This window comes from Macrobrachium rosenbergii, chromosome 3 (genome assembly GCF_040412425.1).
Source record: "Macrobrachium rosenbergii isolate ZJJX-2024 chromosome 3, ASM4041242v1, whole genome shotgun sequence".
NCBI classification, from domain to species: Eukaryota; Metazoa; Arthropoda; class Malacostraca; order Decapoda; family Palaemonidae; genus Macrobrachium; species Macrobrachium rosenbergii.
The window spans coordinates 46,488,789-46,513,573 of NC_089743.1; the positions used below are offsets into that span (position 1 = coordinate 46,488,789).

Genomic DNA, 24,785 nt, shown 5'->3' on the forward strand with positions numbered 1-24,785 from the left:
AATATTGGTGTCTGAGAAAAGAGATATATAGGAGGGGGGAAAAAAGGACCTAGTGCAAAGAACCGAATCTGAGGATGAAGTGGTGGAAATTTTTAAAATGTGGAAGTGGAACTTATGGTGACTGGAAAGGAAGCAAAGGAAAAAGTACAATAAGGAAAGTGACCTAGTAGATTGTGGGAGAGGTGTGGGTGAACTGTGTATCAAATATTATACAATGGTGTAACAAGTCGTAATTAGGATTACGAAATACAATTAGATTTTTTATGCCCAAAATGAATTACAAGAACAAACAGGGAAAGGGGAGTTGAGAACCCTTTTTGTGACAGATGTGCAGGCCTTATATTAGGAAAATCATCTCTTGATATCTTGGGACACATTGTAAAGTGAAGCAGGAGAGAGAGAGAGAGAGAGAGAGAGAGAGAGAGAGAGAGAGAGAGAGAGAGAGAGAGAGAGAGAGAGAGAGAGAGAGAGAGAGAGAATATACACAAATGCAATACTGCTCAATAAAAATGTTCCACCAGTATGAGAAAAGAATGACTTAGAATTGGTACACAGGCTCTGTACTATATATAACAGAAACTTGTGCAAAATGACAAATTTTTAAAGTAATTTGTATTTTTCCTAACATACAAACCTGAGGTCTTTACATGTGGGGGGATAACTTTCAGTTGGGGGATAACTTTCAGTTGGGGGATAACTTTCAGTAAGCTGAAAATCCAGCTGTTAAACTTTTGCGATGGTTAGGGTGGAAGTACTGCCCACCAAGTCGGTGTGCATTCAATTCTACGCAGTTTACCTTTTGACCCAGGGGTGGTAAGAGGTGGGCCCTTTATGTAAAGACCTCAGGTTTGTATATAAGGAAAAACACAAATTACTTTAAAATTTTGTCATTTATTCCTACATGAATACAAACACTTGGTCTTCACATATGGGAGACTTACTTTTGGAGGGAGGGTTCTGAGAAAATCTCTGAATTGACTGGTAGTTCGGCTCACCTGGTTACTCTCTTTCTGGTCATGAAAGAGCAAAGGAAGAAACCGTACCTCTAATCTATTGAACAAGAGAGATGTTCAATCGTCAAACTTCTGGGCATTTTGAATTAAAGGATGGTAATATCCTTGATTCGAAAATGTTTGGATGAACCCACAGTGTTGGAAACTATAAAGCTAAGAATAACCAGCTGGTTTGCTCACAGTCAGTCCCTCTCTCCCCTTGCTAGAGGGAAAGAAGGATTTGTATCTACTGATCCAAATGGAGCTAGATTACAGACAGGATACTCACTTATCTAGATCACTTGCATGCACGCCAGTCTAGCACGTGATGGTTCGTTCACTGTTCCTATGTCCACTGAAAGAGGAAGGAAGACAGGAGAAAGCGAGGATGCCAGTCCCACACACACACCTTCTCCTTGCAGCCGCACGCCTTAGGCGAGATGCAACCTGTCCCTCAAGAGCTGGGTGAACTGCATGACTTATTGAGCATCCACCATAGGATCCCAGGAAACGGAGGAGTCCAAGACCTATGGGCAACGTCCCAAGATAAAAGGAGAGGAATGTGATCTGCACGATTACATTCCATCCTAGCACTCGACCGACAGGTTCTTCCTGAATGCGATGGACAGACCGATGACCCTGGCCTTGAAAGATCTGGCTCAAAACGTACTGATATCCTCCAGGTTGTGGGGTACTCCTGTTTTATCAATTCACTAGTCAGAGAAATGACAATTTGGACACTGTTTCTCGGGCAACTCCAAGCTAACAAATGAGTTGTTGGCATTGGGTTGAAAGTCTAGTCTTTACGGAGGCAACACAGACGTCATACTGTCATTGGCGCCACAGGACCATAAAAGGGGAATGATCCATCTCACTGATCGCCTTCGAATCATGTAAAATGACGAAAGGCATAGGCTTCCAGATGTAAATGGATATCAAAGATGTCTTACTTTATTCAAAGGCGTGAGAAGACAGAACAGAAGAGCGCCAACTTCAGTAAGTCAAGAAAAGAAGGACTATGATCAAGCTTCTTCAGAGGTTGAACGAATTTCTGGAAGTCAAGGTGCCAAGATCAACTGTCCTTATCTCCTGACTTCAGCGAATAATTGTTGTAATTACATCCATCTTGCCTGGGATGTCTGGTTGGACACTGTACTGACTGTTCCTCTGTCTGCTCGTGTACCTGCACTGCAACAGAGTAGATGAAAGGACACTAGGACCTTTTGATGACATGGCACTACCTTGGTGGCGTTGCTATCAAAGGAGAGCCTATTCAGACACTGAGACTTCTGAAACTGTCTTAAGATCCACACACACTATTCTCTCCTTGGGTTGTGGATCAACTGGTAATTGCAGCAGCAGCACCTACTGCTTACATCTCCCACTCCTCACAGGAGGAGTGTAACTACATCAAGTCAAAAGAAATGGAGTTGTCAGGACTTAGTTTGAAGGTATTGTTGATCTCCCAACGAATCAGGCAAAACAACGGTAGTTGTAAGCCCAAGACTTGAATCATGGATGCGAAAGATGTCTCCTAGGTGCCAACAGCATCTAAAGTTTATAAGAGATCACTTATCCTAGTACTGACTAGTCCCAATGTTTCCGACCATGGATGGGAAAGATGACTCCTAGAAGTCAACAGAATCCAGTGCTCCAAGAGGTCACCTATCCAAGTACTGACCTGACCCAATCATTGCTAACTTCGCGGATCGGACAAGAAGTGATATTTTCAATGTGGCATGGTTGATGGCTGTTATGCCCACAGTCCATACAGACAGAGCCGAATAGTAACATCTTCAGAGCGTCGAGATTGAAGGAGTAATTGAACATATTCCTAGATTGAACAATTCTTCGAAACGTTGAGGTGTTAAGACCAATTATCGCTAACAGTGACCCCAGTGATCGAACTTGTCTGTTAACATCCATCATCCTGGAATGTGTCTGGTTGACCGCTGTGCTGAGTGTGCTACTGCAAACCTGTGCATCCGCACCGTCAATGGAGTGTGCACCATCAATCGAGGAGATGATCGAACACTAGGCCCCTCCCCAACGTGTTGACTAAGGAACTACCATGCTACTGTTCCTTAACAACACTACAGAAAGCCTATATTCAGATCCTGAGGTTTAGAGTGTTAAGAAGATCCAGGTTATTGAGGTGCAGATTTGGTCAGGTTAGGGTAGGAACCTAACCCAACCTAAACCCTTGAAGAACAGGTAACTACCCTCTGGATGATGCCATGAAACAAGAAGTCCCAGGATACTGAAGCGAAGGTTTGGTAAGGTTAGGCTAGAACTAGTTAGGCTAGGTTAAGTACCCAACCAAACCTAACCCAACCTAGTCCCTTGTAGAGCAGGAGATTACCTCCTGGGTGATGCCATTAGACAAGAAGTTCTAGGATACTGAAATGCAGGACTGGTAAGGTTAGACCAGAACTAGTTAGGCTAGGCTAAGTTAGGTTAAGTACCCAACCTAACCTCTTGAAGTGTATGTGAATGCCCTACAAGAGCTGTTAACCCTTAAACGCCGAGCCTCTATTTACAAAAACGTCTCCCGTATGCCGGCGGCGTTCGGGAGTTTGCGTCGAAGCGGAAAAAGTTTTTTTCAAAAAATCACAGCACGCTTAGTTTTTAAGATTAAGAGTGCATTTTTGGCTCCTTTTTTTGTCATTGCCTGAAGTTTAGTATGCAACCATCATAAATGAAAAAAAAAATATCATTATCATATATAAATATTGAAATATATGACAGTGCAAAAAACAATTTTCATTTATAATTTTATACAAATCGCGCTGTGAGCAAAACGGTTAAAGCTAACAGGTTATTTTTTTTTATTTGTATTGTACACTAAATTGCGATGATTTTGGTATATAATAAATTGTAAAACGATCAAACCAAAACACAGAGAAAATATTATCACAAAATGATGCATGAATTCGTAACGCGTGGACGTAAAAAAATGTTTTTTTCAAAAATTCACCATAAATCGAAATATTGTGCTAGAGACTTCCCGTTTGTTGAAAAATGAAGCTAATTGATTGAATATTACTAGACTGTAAGTGCTTTAGCTTACAATTGCAGTTTTCGACCATTTCGGTCGAGTTAAAGTTGACCAAAAGTAGAATTTTTTCTATTTATCGTGATTTATATGAAAATATTTCAAAACTGATAAAAGCTACAACCATGAGTTATTTTCTGTTGTATTGTACATGAAATTGTGCACATTTTCATATATAAAACTTTATGTAACGACTAATATAAAACGGTGCAAACATTACGACAACGTGACGAAAGAATTTCTGAGATGTTCGCCGAGTTCCGCCTGACGTAAGGAAAATGTTTTTTTCAAAAATTCACCATAAATCGAAATATTGTGCTAGAGACTTCCAACTTATTGCAAAATGAAGGTAAATGATTGAATATTACTAGAATGTAAGAGTTTTAGCTTACAATTGAGTTTTTCGACCATTTCGGTCGAGTTAAAGTTGACTGAAGGTTGAAATTTTGGCAGTTATCGTGATTTATATGAAAATATTTCAAAACTGATAAAAGCTACAACCATGTGTTATTTTCTGTTGTATTCTACATGAAATTGCGCACATTTCCATATATAAAACTTTATGTAACAACTAATATAAAACGGTGCAAACATTACAACGTGACGAAAGAATTTCTGGCGCGGACGTAAGGAAAAGTTTTTTTTCAAAAATTCACCATAAATCGAAATATTGTGCTAGAGACTTCCAATGTGTTGCAAAATGAAGCTAAATGATTGAATATTACTAGAATGTAAGAGTTTTAGCTTACAATTGCGTTTTTTGACCATTTCGGTCGAGTCAAAGTTGACCGAAGGTTAAAATTTTGGCAGTTATCGTGGTTTATATGAAAATATTTTCAAACTGATAAAAGCTACAACCATGGGTTGTAAGTTGCTGTATTTTACATGAAATTGCGCACATTTTCATATTTAAAACTTTATGTAACGGCTGATATAAAACAGTGCAAAACTTACGACAAAATGACAAAAGAATTTCTGAAATTTTCGGCAGAGTTACCACGCGGGCGTAAGGAAAAAGTTTTTTTCAAAAATTCACCATAAATCGAAATATTGTGCTAGAGACTTATAATGTGTTGCAAAATGAAGGTAAATGATTGAATATTACTAGAATGTAAGAGTTTTAGCTTACAATTGCGTTTTTCGACCATTTCGGTCGAGTCAAAGTTGACCGAAGGTTGAAATTTTTTGTAGTCGACGTACGGTACGTCCACTCGGCACCCAACAGACAATTTTAGTCGACGTATGATACGTCCAGTCAGCGTTTACGGGTTAATCAGCTCAGTGGTCTGGTTAAACTAGGGTATACTTCGGACTTCCTTCAGTTGATGCTTTGAGGCACGAGGTATCTCTGGAGAGGAAGTGTATATAACACCCCAAGGGGATAGTTGTTGTCTCATCATTAGAAGTCCCCTCACCTCTCAGAGAGAGGACGGGAAGGAATGGGGAGACCTTGTCAAGGACCAGGACCCCCCTTTCCATGTTCAAGAATTAGTCTTTATCCTTGTGCTAAGAAGAGTACTGCAGAAGAGAACACCGAGGCTGTTGTACTGAGGAGTAGGCCTGATCCATAGATCTACGAAGTTAGAAAATAATTCCGATCGCACCAGGAAAAAACCTTGCACAATCAGAATTGATTAACTCCTGTTTCAGAGTCAATCATTTCTGATCGTGCAAGGTTTTTCAGAAGCATAGGACAGTATGGTTCTACAGAACTTTACTGTAAACAAAACCAACCTGTAGTCGAAAACGAATCAGGAATCTGAAGAAATCTGTGCTGACGAACTGTAACTTCCTTGGCTCAGGGAGTTGAAGGTTAATATTAGTGTAGGAGTCAATGCTTGAATGTGAACGATGAAACAGAGATTTCTTCCTACCTGAAAAACGTTGCAGTCTCTGGCTGAAGACAATAGAAAGACCGTCAATTCTCACAGTGACAGCCATATGGGTCCGATAGAGCGAATTCATTCAATCGTGAATAAGACCATTTCAACTTACGTTAAGGACATAACAGTTGGCAGAACTATCCCATTCGCTCCTATGTAGAAGGTATGGTAACACCCGTTGGCCGTTACCAGATGATCAAACTAAAACACGTACATGATTGAAAGGCATTGCACACACGTGCTGTTGATGCACCGGCACATGGTTTGTTGCCATTCTAGATGTCCAGTGAAGCTCTACCAATGCTCTTCGTTCAACAGAATTGAAAGCGGCAGTGATCAGATGGGACTCGGTGCTTCAATGTGGCATGGCCGTAGGCGAGGTCAATGGTCCATTCCTGGACACGCCATCCTGAGACAACTTCCACAACCCCCATGTAACGGCCGTGTGTCGATACATGGCTGTACATCCGTGCTGTCACATCTGCGGCCGTGCAAACTCAAACGACGAATCCAATTTCTCCAAGGAGAGTGAGAACGTGAGACAACAATCACAGGGCCTCCTGGGATAGCGTGTGAACAGGGGGGAGTTCTGGAATGATGGAGACTACTGTCATGGACATGTGAGTGACGAGGTGATAATGGCCCAGGCTGGAAACACATCTGCAGCCGTGCAGAATCTCTCACATCTGTCATAGGACTGCAGGACCCAGAAGGAAACGGCTGAATTTCCAAAGCCTTCATTACCCAGGATTTCTTGACAGGAGCATTGTCATCCTTCCTACAATAAGTATACCTTAGTTAAACCAGACCACTGAGCTGATTAACAGCTAACACGAATAAGGGGATTAGGGGAAGATGACACTGCCATAGATTTTTCGATCGCTGATCTCTGCTTGGAGTGAAATACTGATGGCCAAGAAGTGGCTGGACATGACGCCCCCTCATCAGCGAGACAGCTGCGAGCTAGAGCAGGAGAGCCATGGCTGTGGTTGGACAAAGATGGAGAAGAAGAGAAGGAAGACAATGGAGAAGATGGAGATGGAGACCTGTAACGCTTCTTCGTCACGAGTGAACTTCTCTCGAAAAACAATGTCAACTCTGTAAACCAATGCTTTTATGAGAGCATCAGAAGACGCCGCGCCAAAAGAAGTCACCATTGCGGTAGGGGCTCCAAAGCTCTGCGAGGGATATACTGCTGACAGACCAGGAGAAAAAGCCACCACCACGGAAGGGGTTCCAAAGCTCTGAGAGGGAGATGCTGCTGAAGGAGCAGGGTTAGAAGTGGGACCACCAAAGGGGTTTCAAAGCTCTGAGAGGGATATGCTGCTGACAGTGCCAACAGATCTGGAACTGTAGGACTGTGAAGAGGAGAACAAGTTAGCTGCTGCAGCCGCCGACTCAAAACACTGGTCAGGGCACACCAGAAGCTGGTACAGCTAAAGGGAGAGCAGCAGGGCTGGCAACTGTTGAGGCGGACGACATGGTAAAGCGAGAGGACAGGAAATGGGATAATGGGCCATCGAAGGTTGGTTCTCCTGGAAGGCCTGGAGAAGCCCAAATGCCACCTATCTTCCTGAAATAGAACAAGATGACATTGCCTCTTTCCTCATGGGGGGGGGGCCTCCCCACTAGCGAGAAGGGGTAGCCAGAGAAAATATCTCTTGACCCCTCTACCAAAACTTCCAAAGTTGAAACTATGGAAGAATGGGAAGGGAGTAATATCTTCCAAGGAAAAAGAAGTAACTGGAGGAAGAATACATAGAAGGAACCAGAAGGAGACTGAGAAGCGGCCATCGAAGGAGGAGAAAACCCCTTCTAAGATGGCACCTTCTTCCTCCTCTGATGCTTCTTCTTGGCAAAAAACCTCCAATGATCAGGAGGCCAAGAAAAACATTAGGAGAGAGGAAAGGGAGCAAGCCTTTGCCTTGCAGTCCCCATCACAAAAATGGGGCAAGAAACAAGACAGGAACTCCTACTGGTCCTGAAGAGCAAGTCGGGACCAAACGCGCTGTCAAAGATCTTGCGACATCAACCTCCATGTTGAAGGAGAGGGGAAAACTTGCTAGGTTTAAGCAAGAAGTATCTTCATACGAACTGAATATGAATCCCTCGCCTGAAAACACAAAATACCCACCTTGTATCAGTCCTCTCAATCTACACACCATCTGAAAGACTAATGCAATATGAAAACAGAATACACAAAAGAAACACCAAGGAGAAGGTGTTGGGTTTGCACAAATACGAAAAGGCAACAAGAATAGTTAAAATCTGTGAATAGTTAACACCCCCTCTAAAATACCTATAACTGCCTATCTTGAAAGTTCAAATACCAAATGTATACCTTAAACTAGCATCCTACACGAAATATACCTTAAACTATTATCGTAGCTAATAACAAAGAGAGAGAGAGAGCGAGAGAATGAGAACTTTTCAGTATCCTTCGTAACTATTTTGTTTGACCACCAAGTGGGCAACATACTATTTGACTACAAAGTGGGCAACATTTTCTACCCTTCACAGTCAATGTGTCAAGATAAATTGACAGTTAGATTACAACCCCCCCGCTCCAAGCTTCGGAAAAGACTGGGAATCGATATGTTTTCTTTTACAATTTGACATAATTTACTATAGAAATGCATAAATGCTGTAATTATAGCATGGAAAATATGAAAAAAACAATAACAAAGTAACATCACATTTATCTACAAAACTACAGTATGCAATACGAATAAACATATATGTTACATATGAATAAAAAATCCATCTCAGTGAGAGAGAGAGAGAGAGAGATATGAAATACAAAGAACATAATCTAGGTTAGCAGATGAGAGAGAGAGACTCTTCAGCCAGGTGCTAACCCTTTTTTTTTTATGATGACAGTTACGCCTTCACCCCTCACCCTACGTCAGATATATAAAAAAATTGGGGATTGAACTAAAATCTTACTAATTCACTATATTTTCTTTAATGAATTGATATTTTGCTGTGTTTACATTAATATTAACATCTGAACATTAGTAAATCATTTATGTATCATAAAAACAAATAAACATACATATTACATATGCACAAAAATTCTCTCATCTCAGTGAGAGAGAGAGAGAAAAATATTTTTATTATTTAATGTTATTATTTAATCTTATTAAACTTAATATTATTTGAAAATTAGTATTGTAAATCATTTTTTATAATTATTTAATCTTATTAAACTTAATATTATTTGAAAATTAGTACTGTAAATCATTATTTTATAAAAAAATTTATATGTGCATACAGTACAGTACTGTATTTAGTCATGAAAATATGAAAATACAGACTACTGCTCTACGAAAAATTCCAGGAATGGGTGAGTTTTCCAATGAATAATTTATAGATAAGTTCCACAGAAAATTCTGTGAATCGCTGAGTCCCTGAATTGTGAGAACAAGAATCCAGGGGGTTTACTGTAAAAAGATATACTGTACTGTATATAAGGAGAAAGGCTCCAAAACTTATACAGACTTTGTAGCAAGAATAGGTGAATATATCATTATAGAGACATAAAAAACATGTTGAAATCTTTCAATATAGCAATATATGCAAAGTAAAAACAAAAAAATACAAACATTATAAAAACAAATATACTCAAACAGAAAAGAATGTCAAACAGCAGGTCAGAGAAAGGAATGCATGTCTCTATGAGACAGCAGCCAAAATAAAACTGCATAGAATGGAGTGCACACCAACTTGGTGCGTGGTACTTCTGCCCCTACCATCAGTAGCTGTTACCATAACCACCTTGCAAAAGTTTAATGGCCGGATTTCCAGCTCGCTGAAAGTTATCCCCCTATATGTAAAGGCTGAGGGTTTGTGTTCATGTAGGAACAAAAGTTTCTTGGACATTGTCCGCAACACAGTTTCAACCTATGATTCTTCATCATACATCAAATCATACCTTTAATAAAAATGTTTAAGCATGCTTAAAAAGCATGCTTAGATCATTTAGAAAAATAAAAAGGAAATAAAACTTACTTTTTGCATCAACAAGCCTCTCCCGGCGGCTTATATCAGAACAAGAAAGCTGCTCCTTCACTTTTGTCAGATCCTTAGGATGTAATATATCAAACCAACTTGTACCTAGTAATTCACTCTGCAAATAAATGAGTTTTTCCTGATCTGACATTGAAGAAAATATTTTAGCATAAGAAGTAATATAAAAAAATTAAAATTATTTACCAAAATTAAGAATATAACACATCACATGCAGTTCAGAAATTTAGAACAACTACAAGAAATTCCTTACTAAGTACCTGATTATAATGAAGAGTCTGATATACTGACTCAGACACATACAAAATGCGACCTCTATCACAGCCTACCACAAACAAGAAACCATCTGCTGCCTGGAACACAAAATACATAATTTAGTAATGCCTCTAAAATCAATAAAAAAAAAATTATCTGTATCAATTAAGAGTTACATTCCCTCTTATGATGAGGACAGTAGTCCTTGTAAAGCTTCAGTATTTTCTGTGTATCTTTAGCAATATATCATGAATTACAATCAAAAGTTTTACTTTACTTGATTTTCTTGCAGAAAACTTAGTAATCCTCTTCATCACATCTTCAATGTTAACTAGAAAAAAAAAATAAACTGCAAAAATATTTACCTCTAAAATTAAGCTCTTCAGTTCATCATCAGACAGAAAAGCGGGCTTGTAATGCCCTTCTGTATATGAGTTAAGAGACCCACGCAACATTTTCATATGCTGTACAGCCATTCGTAGCACTGTCAGTTTGTCTAGTTTGCGTGATGTACAAACAGGAATTATGCTACTTAACTCCATTATGTATGTATTCATCTTATCACGTCGACGCTTCTCAATTTCGCTGTGATTTTGCCTGGAAAAGTATTTTTAGCTTTAGTAAACTAGCTCTAGCTTTGTCACACAAGCTAAAACTTAAATTAAGTGAAGTAAAAAGATTCTGCCCTCAAATCACAAAATGTAAATTTTATTATCTATACAATGGTAATTTAAACTAAAAATTGCTTATAAAATTATATCAGAGGGCATTCCAAAAACCCAACAAATTATACCTTACTTGGAATAGGCACCTCCCTATATTTAACAGAACTCGTACTTTATAAGAAAATATTAAATAAAAATGAGACAAATATCATGAACCTTAACACTTGAAGGTCAATATGAGATTACCAAAGGTCCTAATGTACAAAAAATGTTTCAGACATATACTTAATCAAGATGTAAACAAAGAACAACAACATCTGAGAGACAAAGAAGAAAAGGAAGTACCCATCTTCATGATGATTAATTTAATTTACTTTTGGCAAAAACACTTAGACTGCACCTAGTGTACAGGCATACCTCATCTGTCTTGTTACTAAAACATGACTGGGAATGTAATACAAAAAGGTTCTTGATAAGGAGACTCCATAGCTTTTCATTTTAAACATATAACTCTTTTGAAATGGAGCCATTAACAGTATGATCAATCATTGTTGCAGAAGCTCTTTACACTGGTAAAGATTAGGGAAAAAACCCTCTGGAATACGGATTTAAATCCATAAGTACTTTGAAGTGGGGCCATCAGCATTATGATCCACCAATTATCTCTATACTCTTGGCTTTGGTAAAGATCAAATAAAATCCTTAGGAACATTCCAATGTAAAATGAAAACCTTTAGAATATTCTAATGTTAAAGTCCTGACGCATGTCAGAACACTAAAAATAGCAGAAATACCCCTATAAACCCTATATTAGCTGTACAACTGAAGTTTGAAAAAAATACAAAGAGCAGGACCTTAGTTTACATAACTCAAGAAAAAAGATTTAGGGTTCTATAATCTTATAAATTATTAGACAATATATTCATCAGTTATCACAACTTAAAAACAACTGGAAAAAAGAAAATGAAAAAACTGAAGGGTTTGTGAAGCATGAGGTTTACATAAAAAATTAAATAAAAACAAATACCAAACTTTGTCTGATAATCACTCTGATATGGATTTAAATGTCTATTCAGGCAATGAGATACTGCTGAAAAGCAACTCATTACAGTATTCAGAGGAGGAAAGCTAGTAATCAAAATGTTCTGCATCTTCTGGTAAGTTCTCTCACTCCAAAACAGTTACTGTATTCCCACAAGTAAAATATTGGTTTGTTCCTACATAAGCACCAGTACCTACTTAGAAGAAACTCAAGACACAAGCCGATTAGACAATCATCTAAAAATTTCCAGAGGGAAGAACAAAGAATTTTATATCTAAAATTATCTCGTGTAGTTTTCAATTTGTAGTCCTATTTGACAGTCCGTATCATCTTCCTGAAAAAAAATCTGTATTTTAAAAATAATAGCTCTAAACAGCTACTAAGCGTGGAACAAAAATATAGCTGAATACAGTGAAACCCCCATATTCGCGGGGGATGCATCCCACACACCCCCGCGAATAGGTCAAATCCGCGAATGCTTAAAACCCCTCTAAAAACACTTAGAACTGCCCATTTTGATAGCTTAAACCAAGAAAAACCCTGTAAAAATGCTTATACCTGAAAAACCCTGTAAAAATGCTTATACCTGAGTATTTTAATAGTTTTATCACAAAAAGTGCATTTATTCATGAAAATTATATGAAAAAATACAGTAATTAGTGAATATTTCTCAGTGAAAAATACCGCGAATGGGCGAATTTTCCGCGAATGATGGCTAGATATGTTCCACAGAGAAACCCGCGAGTGCGTGAGTCCGCGAACCATGAGAATGCGAATACGGGGGTTTACTGTATTTCACACACACCACAACTGAGAAGAATAAACAAGTTATCTGATAATGTCTTAAATTTACCTTCAACTCTAGTATGCTGTGCAAATAATTCCTTACCTCTTGTTCCAATCACCACCTGTCCTGGGAACCTTGATCGAGTCATTGTCATCTTCATTGCTGTCACTGCGGCAAAGAATGAAAAAAAACACAATATAGATAATATATATAAAAATAATTACAAGCGGGGCACAACATTTACAAAAACTAGTTCCTAAAGGTAACATATTATGCACTTATACATTATAATCACTCTTTAGGAATGTGGAAAGGTCTCTCAAATTTGACAGAATGCTACTGGAAATTTTCCAGATTATGAACAGAACCAAGTTTAAAAGGCATGAAAGCAATCTTGGAAACATTACCAGTTTTTTACCACATCAGATTTGATTTCCTGGTGCCCTAAAATGTTTTCTAATCAAATCATCGGCTACAAGAAGTTCTAACCATTTACTCTTTTGCCGCATAAAATTCTTGACTCCTGAGAATCAACCAAAACTAGCAAGTCACACCATACTTCTTAACCAAAGAACAAAATGTGCTCGATAGGTATAAACCCACTAGGAAGAACACAGAACTAGCATGTCAGAATCAGGATGTGAGAACTAGAACTAAACTTATAGCCTATATACAATATATAACTGCCAGTATTATATAACCATATCCAAAGTATACTAATAAATATTTTAAATATCAGAAACAAAAACCTTGACTGGTCATACTTTTAGCAGCAATAATTACCATGGGCCATACATTAATGGCCATCCCAGCCACACATAGAACTTTTTTCTCTCCCTCTCTTACCTGGGTTTCACCAACTGCTGTGCAAATATCATTCAAAGGGATCTTAGAACTGATACATTCTTCTAGCTATGTTTGTTCGTGTACACCTCTTGACACATGCACACTAGTATTGTACATTTTACTTCTACATGTAGCTGACATATAAGTACCCATTTCTCTCAGGTACTTCCATAACACCTATTAGGCATTGTTCACTGCCAAGAACTGTAATTCTCCCTCAGCTCTCGTTGTCACTGTCTTCTCAGAGACAGAACTATCGCTTCTTTATGTCTTAAACCATACAGGCTTTCTTTATCCACTTTTTTATATTGTTTGCAGATAGCTTAAATAAAATTAGCATCCTACTTTAAGTATGATTTACAGTGTATACCCCGCCCCCGCGAATAGCTAAAATCCGCGAATCCTTAAAACCCCTCTAAAAAACACTTAGAACTGCCTATTCTGATAGTTCAAACACAAAAAAATCCTCTAAAAATGCTTATACCTAGGTATTTTAATAGTTTTATCACAAAAAGTGCATTTAGTCCTGAAAATATGAAAATACAGTAATTAGTGAATATTTCTCAATGAAAAATACCGCGAATGGGCCAATTTTCCACGATAATTTGTATATATATTCCATAGAGAAATCCGGGAATCGTGAGAACGCAAATATGGGGAGTTTACTATTTTCTTAAAGATATAGCACACACAAAGGTATACACTGCATGATAATTCAAGGTATGATTATTCCAGAAACGACTACCTAATCCAAAGGACAACTATTAAACATCATAGTGTTTAACCTAGGTTTTATTAACCAATGTTTAGAAGCAGTTGGTAAAACACTGCCTGACAAAGTCTAAATCTGCAATAAATCTCAATAAAAATAAAGTTAGTAAAACTGTTATAATTTATACAGAACCCTGTATAAATATTCTAATTGCTAATACTTTACATCAACTGCACAAAATTAGAAATTCAAAAAGAGATACATGAGATAATTTCTATTGCAATGAAAATACTGTCTGTATTTATGGCAAACAACTGTAGCTGTGATGTCTAGGGATGTTTACACTTGTTAGGAAAGTGTTGATGAAAAGTGTTTTAAAAAAGAGTACATCCTGATTAAATCTTCATGACCATAATTGTGTAGTATGTAATAGAGTGAAGTGTAAATTGGATAATTTGGTTACATTACTGAACATAATGCTTAAGAAATATCCTAGGCACTAATAAATCTTTAATTGTGCAATATAGAAACAAAAATGACATTTTTATAATAAAATAAAATAAAGTTTTATATATACTTACCAAGTAATTACATAGCTATTAGTTCACTTACATGGCAGCTTGAATTCAAAATTTTGTAACACTTCACACATCTGTGTAGGTGACTAGTTCTGCCCACGAGCGGGAATATTAGGAACGACTTTAGCAGATAACTTCAATCTGTTCATGCCTTATGTCCATCAGCAGGGAGGAGGGTGGGCTCGGATCATGTAATTACTTGTTAAGTATATTATACTTTATTTTATTATAAAAATGTCATTTCTATATGTTACTTACCAAGTAATTACATAGCTGATTCCCACACTGATAGAAGGTGGGGTACATGGACATATTCTACTCCAAAAACATTAAGTATGTAATGAATTTGAAAACAGAAAAAATTGCTAGCATTGAAAACCAATGCTTGTCGTTACCTATCAGCTAAGAGAGCTACTGGGATACCGCCTCTGGTAAGTGCTCATCTTAACTCGTAGTGGCATGGCGGTATAGCCATGGGTTGCCTCCTACTTAGTGAGAACTTTGCAGTGAAGGAAGTACTCTGATGGCTAGCAAAGCATGATAGATGCTCGCCCTTGCCCTGGGCGTAGCACCAGAATAAAAACAACCAGACAACATTGCCACCTACACTGAGATAAAACCACCGTCGAAGCACCAGAGGGAGGAAAGTTCAAAGACACTTGTCTTGATCCCTTTGCAACAAAAGCCGACTTCCAATTCCCTGAGAGACTTCTTGGAGTACAAAGAAAATGCTAAAGGTGGCAGATTTCTTCAAAAAAGCTCATAAATTCGGGACACAACAGTCCCCGTCTACAAAGGATAAGACTCTGAGACACTAATTGTCACTACTAAAAAGGGAGCAACGTCAGCTCTTCTTGAACTCTAGCAAAGGTGGAACAGACTGAAGAGAGCCAAAATGCTTGTGAGCGGTCTGTATGGTGCTCAGAGGCGGGAGTCTGATACTGAAGAGTTGGTGCCTGGTGATTGGGGACTTGCGCCGGCCACCTGAAAAGCCAGAGCCAGGCATTCAATTGGAGTCTGGTGTTCAAGAAAGAACAACAGTGTGTTCTCAGCAAAGACAGGCGCCGAGTAATAAAGAGGAACTGGCACCAGACACTAGAAGGCTGGCACCGGACGCATGAGAACTGACGATGGGAGCTCTGAGGGTTGGCCGGGTACTAAAAAGAGTGCTGAGCGCCCCAGGAACTGGTGTCGGGCATTCTGGAATAGGTGCCATGAGAACAGGAACTGGTGCCAAACACTAGTAGGATGGCGCCAGGTGCTCAGGAAGACGTGAATTTGATGAGAGATGATAACACTACACATCTGTCAAGACGCCTTTCCAGTGGCTGTCTAACACTACACATCCATCAAGATGCCTTTCCAGTGGCTGTCTACCATACCTTAGAATGTACTACAGGTTCAACTGAGGGGGCGACTACCCGTGGGCAAACCCCACTGACCTCCCTTAGACTTCCAGTATGACTCCTCCCAGGTTTAGGGGAGTCTGACAGGGACCTTCGTCTAGGAGAGTCAGCGGGACGAGCAACCACCTCCTTCACTACACATCCATTAAGATGCCTTTTCAGTGGCTGTCTGTCGATACCTGGGAATGTGCACCAGGTTCAAAATACAAAAAGGATAAAACAGGGGAGCTTTCGACTGTATCCACAACGGTCCTCTTCAGCCAACTGAATAAAAATACTTGTTTATCTTAAAATGACAAATTGAAAAGAATTTTTGTGACAGTCCAGGATAACATCGAACAATCTTTTGGCGTGAATGTACCAGTTATGTAATGGCTGTTTCCCCATATCTGTGAGCCAACCATTGTGATCTTCTTAACGGTTGTCGCTCATACAGTGCTCATTACTAGTGACTAGGTGATTCATGGGTGCCTGTTGTTTCTGCGACAACTGCCACTTCGACAACCTGTGCGGGGAGAGATAAGGGAGACACAGTATCAGGGGCCTCAAGAAACTGCTTGAAATTTAAATTTATGGAATGACAGACTAGCCTGTCTGTATGTCTGTCCTCCTGCATAAAGGCTTTATTGTCATCTGATGTGTTGCAAACATTTATCAAAGCCCCCTCCATTACTCCTCTATGGCCTGCTTGACTACTTCTATAGAGTATATAGTTTTAGCTCTCTCCCAATCCATGATGTGATTATTCTCCCAACATAGTTTAGCAATAGTTCTTTTTTATGTTCTTGTAATCTAATGTCTTTTCCCCTACCTGTCTCTCCAAAATAAAATTACAGAGCTTGCATTTTATAGAATATACTCCTATGTCTCTCTTATTGTTACTATCGCTACAATTCCGAGGCTGTTATTCTTATTGAATTTGGATTCGATTGAATTTTCATATGTGAAAGCTACTTTAACATTATCTCTATTATTGATTAACTGGGCTGTTGATTTTAATTTCTCAGGATATGGAAGCATTATGAATCTCTTGCTGTGACAGTCTGTTTGAGTGAAGGGTTGTAAAACATTTTCTTAGCCTTAGACAAAGCATCTTCAATAAAATGGGCAGTGTAACTCAACTTACTAAAAGTATTTCGAATATGAGCAATTTCATTGTCTAAATATTGTGGGTCACAGACTTTAAGAGCACCTGACAGCCATGTTGACGATGATATTTTTCTTTATCTGAATGCTATAATAGGAATAAAAATGAACATATAATTCTGCGTTAGTCGGCTTTCGGTAAACCGAGAGTTCAAACCTCTTTGTTTGGATTGTGAAAAGCTAGGACATCCCAAAAAGGTAATTTGCACTCTGATTCCTTTTCATATGTGAACTTGATTTGTTGTATCTGACTGTTAACAAATTCTACTAGTTCACTGAATAAATTGTCGACATGAATGAAAAGAATGAAAATATCGCCCACATAGCGAACGCAAAAATGTTGGTTTAAACCGAGACGGGCAAGAACTCATAATTGTCTCCTCCAAGAACTCCATGCAGATATTAGCCAAAACAGGTGAGAGAGGAATCCCATTGCTACTCCAGATCTTTGTTCATACGCATCATCATTGAAAGTGAAAACAGAGGACTCTACGCACAGTTTAATGAGGTCAAGAAATAAACTTGGGTCATTATCAAACTTATCACATAATTTTTCAAGCACATAACCAAGAGGGGCATTGGTAAACAAAGAGGTAACAACCAGACTATACATTTTCCCCGAAAAGCCATCCAACACCCTTAATCTCTGAACGAAATCATCCCTGTGTCTGACATGTGCGGAGGATATCATGCCTACCCAAGGGGCAAGTTGCTTGGCAAGTTATTCAGCTAACATGGATTTGGGGGCACCACATGTAGCTACAATGGGTCACGAGGGACATCCAGTTTTATATACTTTAGGGATCCTGTTAGAATTTTGCCCAATATCTTGCTGAGTATGACTTTACGTAACTCTTCATTGGAAATTCTAGTTGCAATATCTCCAACTTTTTTGTTGAATGAATTTCATACAGCAACTTTATTCAACCTAATATAAGTATTACTATCATTTAGTAATCTTAATGCTTTAGCATTATAATCAATTTTATCAATGACAACTATGGAGCATCCTTTGTTTGCTTAATTATTTTGATATCATTATCTTTAGATAACTCCTCCAAGGCTTTCTTGTGTCTCAAAGTAATACAAAAATTGCTTTTACATAATTCGGAGGCAAGAATTGACCCCTTCAAAATATCAAGTTGTTCCTGTGAAGAAATGAATGCATTTATTCAAGACTAGGAATCAAGTTCTTATACAGCTGTCTACAAGAGCAAGTCATTCCAAAATCTTTTTGCCTGATGTTTGAAGTTCCTTTCTCAGGTGAACCCTTTCCTGAATACCAAAAATTGTTCCTAGTTCAGCGAATTCTTTGTGCTAAGTCGGAGGTCCATACAGCATTCTTTCTACTACATGAGGCCCAGTGGGATTTGAGAGGTGTTCTTCAATCAGCAATGTTTGAAGGTGCCATGCGTCGAGCAGGTGAGGTTGCACACTTCAGGGGCATTCAACATTTTCATACCCTTCAGTTAAAACTTGACAGACTATGCCAGTCTTCGTGTTGGACAAAAGTAGGTGAGACTAATCAGGTCATTAACCTTTCATCTTCCTGATTGCACAGCACTAATTTAGTGGTACTATATTTAGTTTTAAATTTTAATTTAGGTCCTGAAAAAGATTTTCTTATTAAAAGCCTAGCCTCTATCAATAATTTCAAGTATCATAACCCACAATAAAAACTTGCTATTTTGAAGGTGTCGATTCTTGCCTCCGAATTAAGTAAAAGCAATTTTTATATTACTTTGAGATACAAGAAAGCCTTGGAGGGGTTATCTAAGAATAATGATATCAAAATAATGAAAGCCGACAAAAGAGGCCATATTGTTTTCATGGATAAAATTGATTATAATACTGAAGCATCAAGATTACTAATGATAGTAATATCACAATTTTTGAAAGTAAATTGCATTTTTCCTAACTATACAAACCTGAGGTCCTTTACATAAGGAATTACTTTCAGCGTAGGCTGGAAACGGCCGTTAAACTCTTGAGCAAAGTGGTTAGGCAGTAACTACTGCCAGGTAGGCGGGAATACCCACCTGCCTGGATGTAAACATTCCAGTTTGCCTTTCGGTCCAGGTTCAGATTGTGGGGTGGCATGAGGTGGGCATAATATGCAATGTAAAGGACCTAAGGTTTGTATAGTTAGGAAAAATACAATTTACTTTCAAAAACTGTGATTTGTTCCGACACGATATACAAACCGTCGGTCCTTTACATTAGGAAGACTCACTGGTTGGAGGGAGGAATCTGAGTGAGTCTCCTGACCTGACTGGAGTTCTGCACACCTGGGCTACTCCTCCTGGTCGAAAGAGCGAGGAGTACCCGAGCCTCTGACATATTGATCGGAGTGTAGGAACTGCATGATCAAATGTCAGATACTGGACCTTTTCGCATGAGTGAGGAAACGTGACTCATACGAAATAGGCTGGAAGAATCTTAGAGTCGGGGGCTGTAAGGAAAAGCCGAGATAGGGTTTCCCTTATTGCCAGACTCATTCCTCCCCTTGCTAAAGGAAGGAGTGGAATTGCTTCTATAATTCTAGAAGAAAAATAGAACGGGTGCTCGATGTGTAGTCTTACCGCATCAGCGCCAGGTCCAGCATGTGTCGGTTCGAGTCCTATTCTCATCCCGAAGGAGGAGAAGTAGAAGGACGGGGAAGGAGGAGGAAGAGAGGCCAGTCGCTCTCGGTATCCTTCTCACTTCCAGAACCAACACCTTAGGCGTGATGCTACTCATCCTCTTGAAGGAGCCAGGTAAGAAAACACAACTTGTTGAGCAGCCACCACAAGGCCAAGGAAAAAAGGTTCCATGGGCCTGTGGGCAAGACCATAGGAAGACAAGAGTGTGGTCTATGATACCACGTCTTGCTTCCAGACTGACAGAAACTTCCGGAATGCAAGCAGTGGATCAAGCATCGGCTTTGTGAGCTCTCGGGTGGAAGGTACAGGTATCGTTGTCATCAGCTGCCAAGTACCTCCTTCGATCGCTTCACAAAGCCAGGAGGAAGATGTGTCCATAGACACTTCTTCCTTGGGAGAGAGAGTACTAGCGAAAATGTCAATGACATCCAGGTTAGGAGTGTTGAGCCTTTCCGGAAGTGCCACAGCTCCCTAAAGGACAAAGTAACGAATGATCTGGATCACCGATACAAAGTTCAAGGAGGAGGGGAACAAGGACGACTCGAACCCGACAATAGATGCCGAAGGATTCGGAGTCCACCTACGACATCCGAGGAGTCGAGGTATTGATCCCCTTCACCTATTCTTCCATCTTCTATGCCAAGGCTGGAGCAAGATGAGAGACGGTCCTATGAGGGCACATCTCCACCCAACTACTCTCGCAAGGGCGCGTGCCAGCATGAGACAGGAACCCTAAACAAGAGTCACATGCCACCCAGGGAACAGTTCCCTGGGACAGCAAGACCGAAGAAGCTTCTCATCTCTAGCTAAATCTTGACTGAGGAGGAGAAGGCTACTTCAGATAGAAGACTAGGTCGCAAGGGCCTATGTTCTTCACAAATGAAAGGGAGAGAAGCAACCCTCAGCAGAGAAGACGAGGAGGTCCAGACTTGAAGAGCGACTCTGACCCGAGAAGGAGTTCCGCAACGACACCCACCAGCGAATACAGCTTCAGTCTCTGGGAGTGTTGCAGAGGACTTCAAGAGGTATCCAGCTATAGCCACTGCCGCTTGGCGAGAAAGCCTATGCTTGCAAGGAAAGCTGGAAGGTCTCCCAGTCCCGAACACACAGGGATATACTGCCAGCAGAACCGCTTCTTGTGTAGCTGCTACAGGAGGTTGGGTCAAGCAAAACTCTTCTCGATGCCTCTGCCTGAAGAACCACTTCTTGTGGAGCTGCTACTGGAGGTTGGATCAAGCAGAACTCTTCTCGATGCCTCAGCTATCAGTCGGGCGAGAGGTGAAGTCTTCCTGCATTTGCCTGTAACTCGGGGTGAGCAATGCCTAAGAACCCCTAGTGAAACAGACAAATACAGAGGGAAAAATGTAGATATGAAGTTTCCTAGAAAGACAGCATGCCTCGCCGTAGCGGCCCCTGGATCTGGTATAAAGGAGTGAGGAAAAACCACCGACTTGTGCAGGGAGGCAACAGAAAGACGGTAGAGATTTCTCAGTCGAGCAATCTCTTCGTGAATCTTCGAGTGAGCAGCACATTCCGTCTCGATCACACAAACCCAAGGCCAAGCTAGACTGCCAATACATCCCCATCAGGGATGCATCTGGCTTACTGAGATGTCGAGTGCGCTATAGAACACTCGAGTACCTGCAAATGTCGACAGATGAAACAGGAGGAAAAAACGATTCCCTCTTGTTTGTCAACAAATGCCACTACTGTGGTTTGTTGTTCAACAAACCAGTGAGTGTCGCAAAACTCATCCTGAATTCTCGGAAGGCCAGAATGCTGCCTTGAGCCCAAGATGGTGATGAGAAGGTACTAATCGTCTTGGTCCCACACCTTCAAGACAAAGTCTTACAGGTGTGTGCCTATTCCTCGATTGGTGAATTTGTAAGTAGACACACAATGTGAGGGGAATATGCAAGCATCTTCGAAGGTTCCTTCAATCAAGCATTAGCCTAACTTCTTCCTCATACTTCAAAGAGGAAAGAAGGATGGAGGAATGGAAGCAGACTTCCATTCTCCGCCATGGGGAAACTTCTGCAAGATGACAGGATACCGGGACAATTAGCTCTAGCCAGGCTGGCATTTCCCGAATCGGGAGCACAGGAGAGGAAGTGGGATGAAAAGAATTGCCGAGACCTAAGGGAAATAGATACTTCTCCTGTAGGAATCCATTCCCAGGTCTCGGTAATGTTGCTGCCAGCTCCAGAGACTTGATAAGTTATCATTTCATCCAGGAGTCTGCAGTAGGAGAACTTCTTCCCAGTCAATACTTCTTTCTCTCATCCCTTCTTCCCTCCTCCCTTATGGGAAAGAGGGTGGAAAGAGACACGGTTATGCGCACTTTCCTAGAAAGGTAGGTGAGGCTATGTTCTGCAATCTTCTATCGAAGCCTGGGACTTCATAGGAATTGGGGGGGGGGCTGGCTTGAACTCGAGGTCGAGTCGAAATGACTAAGACCCCAAGGTCTTGGCCACTGTCCAAAGGACAAGGCAGTGCCCTGGTTCGAACCTTGATTACCGAGGTATCTGGCAAATCTCTGAAAGAGAAAGGCAGAACCAAGTAAGGTTCGTTCCTAAGGGTCGAGCCAACTTGGGACTTACAAAACTGGAGATCCGAATTGGGACAAAGTCCTTCTTCTTAGCACCAGAATTGCCCACAGAACTGCAGACGGCCAGACCCTTCGAGGCAAGAAGAATTCGTATTCTGTCGAGGCAAGGGAGAAGCTTGGTGTCTCGACCTGAATGAACTCCTTCTCCGAAGAAAAGAGTTCATCTGGTCGAGAACGCTCTCAGAAGCAAGAACCGCGGCAGCTCTCGGCCACTCAGGAACTGCAAGGGTTGCGAGTGATGAAGATTATTCTTTGGGGGAGTCGCGGTACTGTCCTGGGGATCCTAGTGCTGACGAATCGGTGCAAAGTTCTCTGAAGAGCTCTCTCTGTCAGTCTTGCGCCTCTCAGAACAACCGTGAGGAAAAGAGAACAGGTGAGGAGGAAGAGTACCCCTATTTGTCCTGCCAGTAAGACCAGCAAGAGAGGCGGACCGTGAGCGATAATCAACCGAAGGAGATTACTGCTACATGAGGGAAGAAGAGCACTTGTGCCATTTCAAAGAGCTTTCCTAGGAAAAAAAAAAAAAATGTTCACTCGAACAAAGCCGAGAACCCAATTCGGAAAAATCCGAGTGGGGCCGAGCCGAGCCGATCACCCGAACGCGATTCAGACTGGGAGGTATGTGGTGGACAGGAGGCAGGCAGGGCAAGCCGAGCTGAGCCAAGCCGAGCCAGTCTCGCAAGTGCGACCAAGGGCTGGGCGGGGCGAGCAAGCCAAGTGAGCCGAGCCGAGCCAGTCTCGTAAGCGCGACCAGGGGCAGAGCCAGTCTCGTAAGCATGACCAGGGGCCGAGTGGAGCAGAGCCAATCGCGCGAACACAATCGGAACTGGACAGGGTGGAACTCATCTGCCGTGAACTATCGCTAGTTTCCTGAACTCTAAACTACGAGGCCGAGGCCCCTCGAGAAGAAGGTTCAAAGGGGAATTCTGTGTCTGCTATCCTGCATGCTTGAACCCTAAGGTTCAAGACACAAATATGAAACCCTGCCGAGCAACCGAAGCAGCTGGCGGGCAGTATCGAGACACCTGGTGTCTCGGCAACCAGACACTTGGCGTCTCGGCACCCAGACACCTGGGTGCTTAGGCACTTTCTCTCGTCCTGTGCCTCTCAACAGGAGAGCGTTCGTGATTCAAAGAATTCGAGCTACCCACGAGACTCCCAAAAATCAGGAGCGGCTGCTTTCAGTTTCCTGAGAGATCGAAAGAGCCAGGCACAGACCAGTCTTACACGCAGACTTCCAAGACTGGCAACGAGGGTGTGGCCTTAGGAAGCCGCGCTCTCGCGGCCCCCGAAACACCATACCCCACAGGAGAATGAGAATCGGTTCCTGCCCTCGGCGGGAAGAGCCAATGAGAGAAACTTGTCTCCCGCAAGAGAGTCAGTTCCTTAGAAGTCCCGCAGGACTCCCGAAGGTAATCTCTTCCCTGCTTCTTCTGGTGTTCGAACCGCCAGGCTCGAGACACCAGGCTGGGAACCCAACCGAGCACTGGCAAGCACTCGGAGTGCTTGTGGTGCTGGCAGGAAGAGCTGAGACACCTGGGTGCCTCGGCCCTTACTCTCGAACTGCTCCCGAACTGGGCCGAGGAAATACTCTCCAGACCAGATCGGGATACTCGATATTCCATAGAATCTCAAGCAGTCGGAGCGGCTCGCGAACAAGCACCTGAAGCAGCCCCCGTCTTAGAGGTGGAACCTCTAGGACTAGGAACGGGATCGCAAACCGAGGTCTGCACACCGCGGCTCCCGAAACACAAAACCCAGGGGTATGTGAATTGGTTTCCTAACGCAAAGGTTGGGAAGAGCCAACGAAAGACCCACTGCCTCCTTGGAAGGAGGCAGTCCCTAGACGTCCAAGGGCATCAAGGTGAAGAAGCAGCCTTCCCCTCCTTTGGCCGATGGAGGTCTTTCCGATTCCAGGGGCCCCCTTGGACCTCGGGAGAGGAAAGGAAGACTCAGCAGAAGATAAGATGAAGAAGACGGCGGCTACTTCCTTCACCTCCACTCCAACATCTTCTACAGGATGGTGGACATGAAACATCGTAACCTCCATCGCAGTCAGGCAGGAACACAACGGAAGCGGCCCAGGACACGACCACCAAGAGAAGCAGCAGGCATGATCAGGACAGCTGATGCAGGAGT

General features: G+C 41.3%; 1 protein-coding gene across 2 annotated transcripts in view; it reads right to left on the reverse strand.

Moving 5' to 3' along the window:
• The window catches only part of cyc (basic helix-loop-helix ARNT-like protein cyc), a 119,898-nt gene that overhangs the window by 72,395 nt on the left and 22,718 nt on the right, over positions 1 to 24,785 (reverse strand). For both annotated transcript variants that reach the window (XM_067131822.1, XM_067131815.1), the window contains 4 exons: positions 12,811 to 12,876; positions 10,580 to 10,811; positions 10,220 to 10,312; positions 9,942 to 10,059 (listed from right to left, as the gene is read on the reverse strand). In XM_067131822.1, coding sequence (XP_066987923.1) covers positions 9,942 to 10,059; positions 10,220 to 10,312; positions 10,580 to 10,811; positions 12,811 to 12,876 — 509 coding nt within the window. The remainder of the gene's footprint in view (positions 1 to 9,941; positions 10,060 to 10,219; positions 10,313 to 10,579; positions 10,812 to 12,810; positions 12,877 to 24,785) is intronic.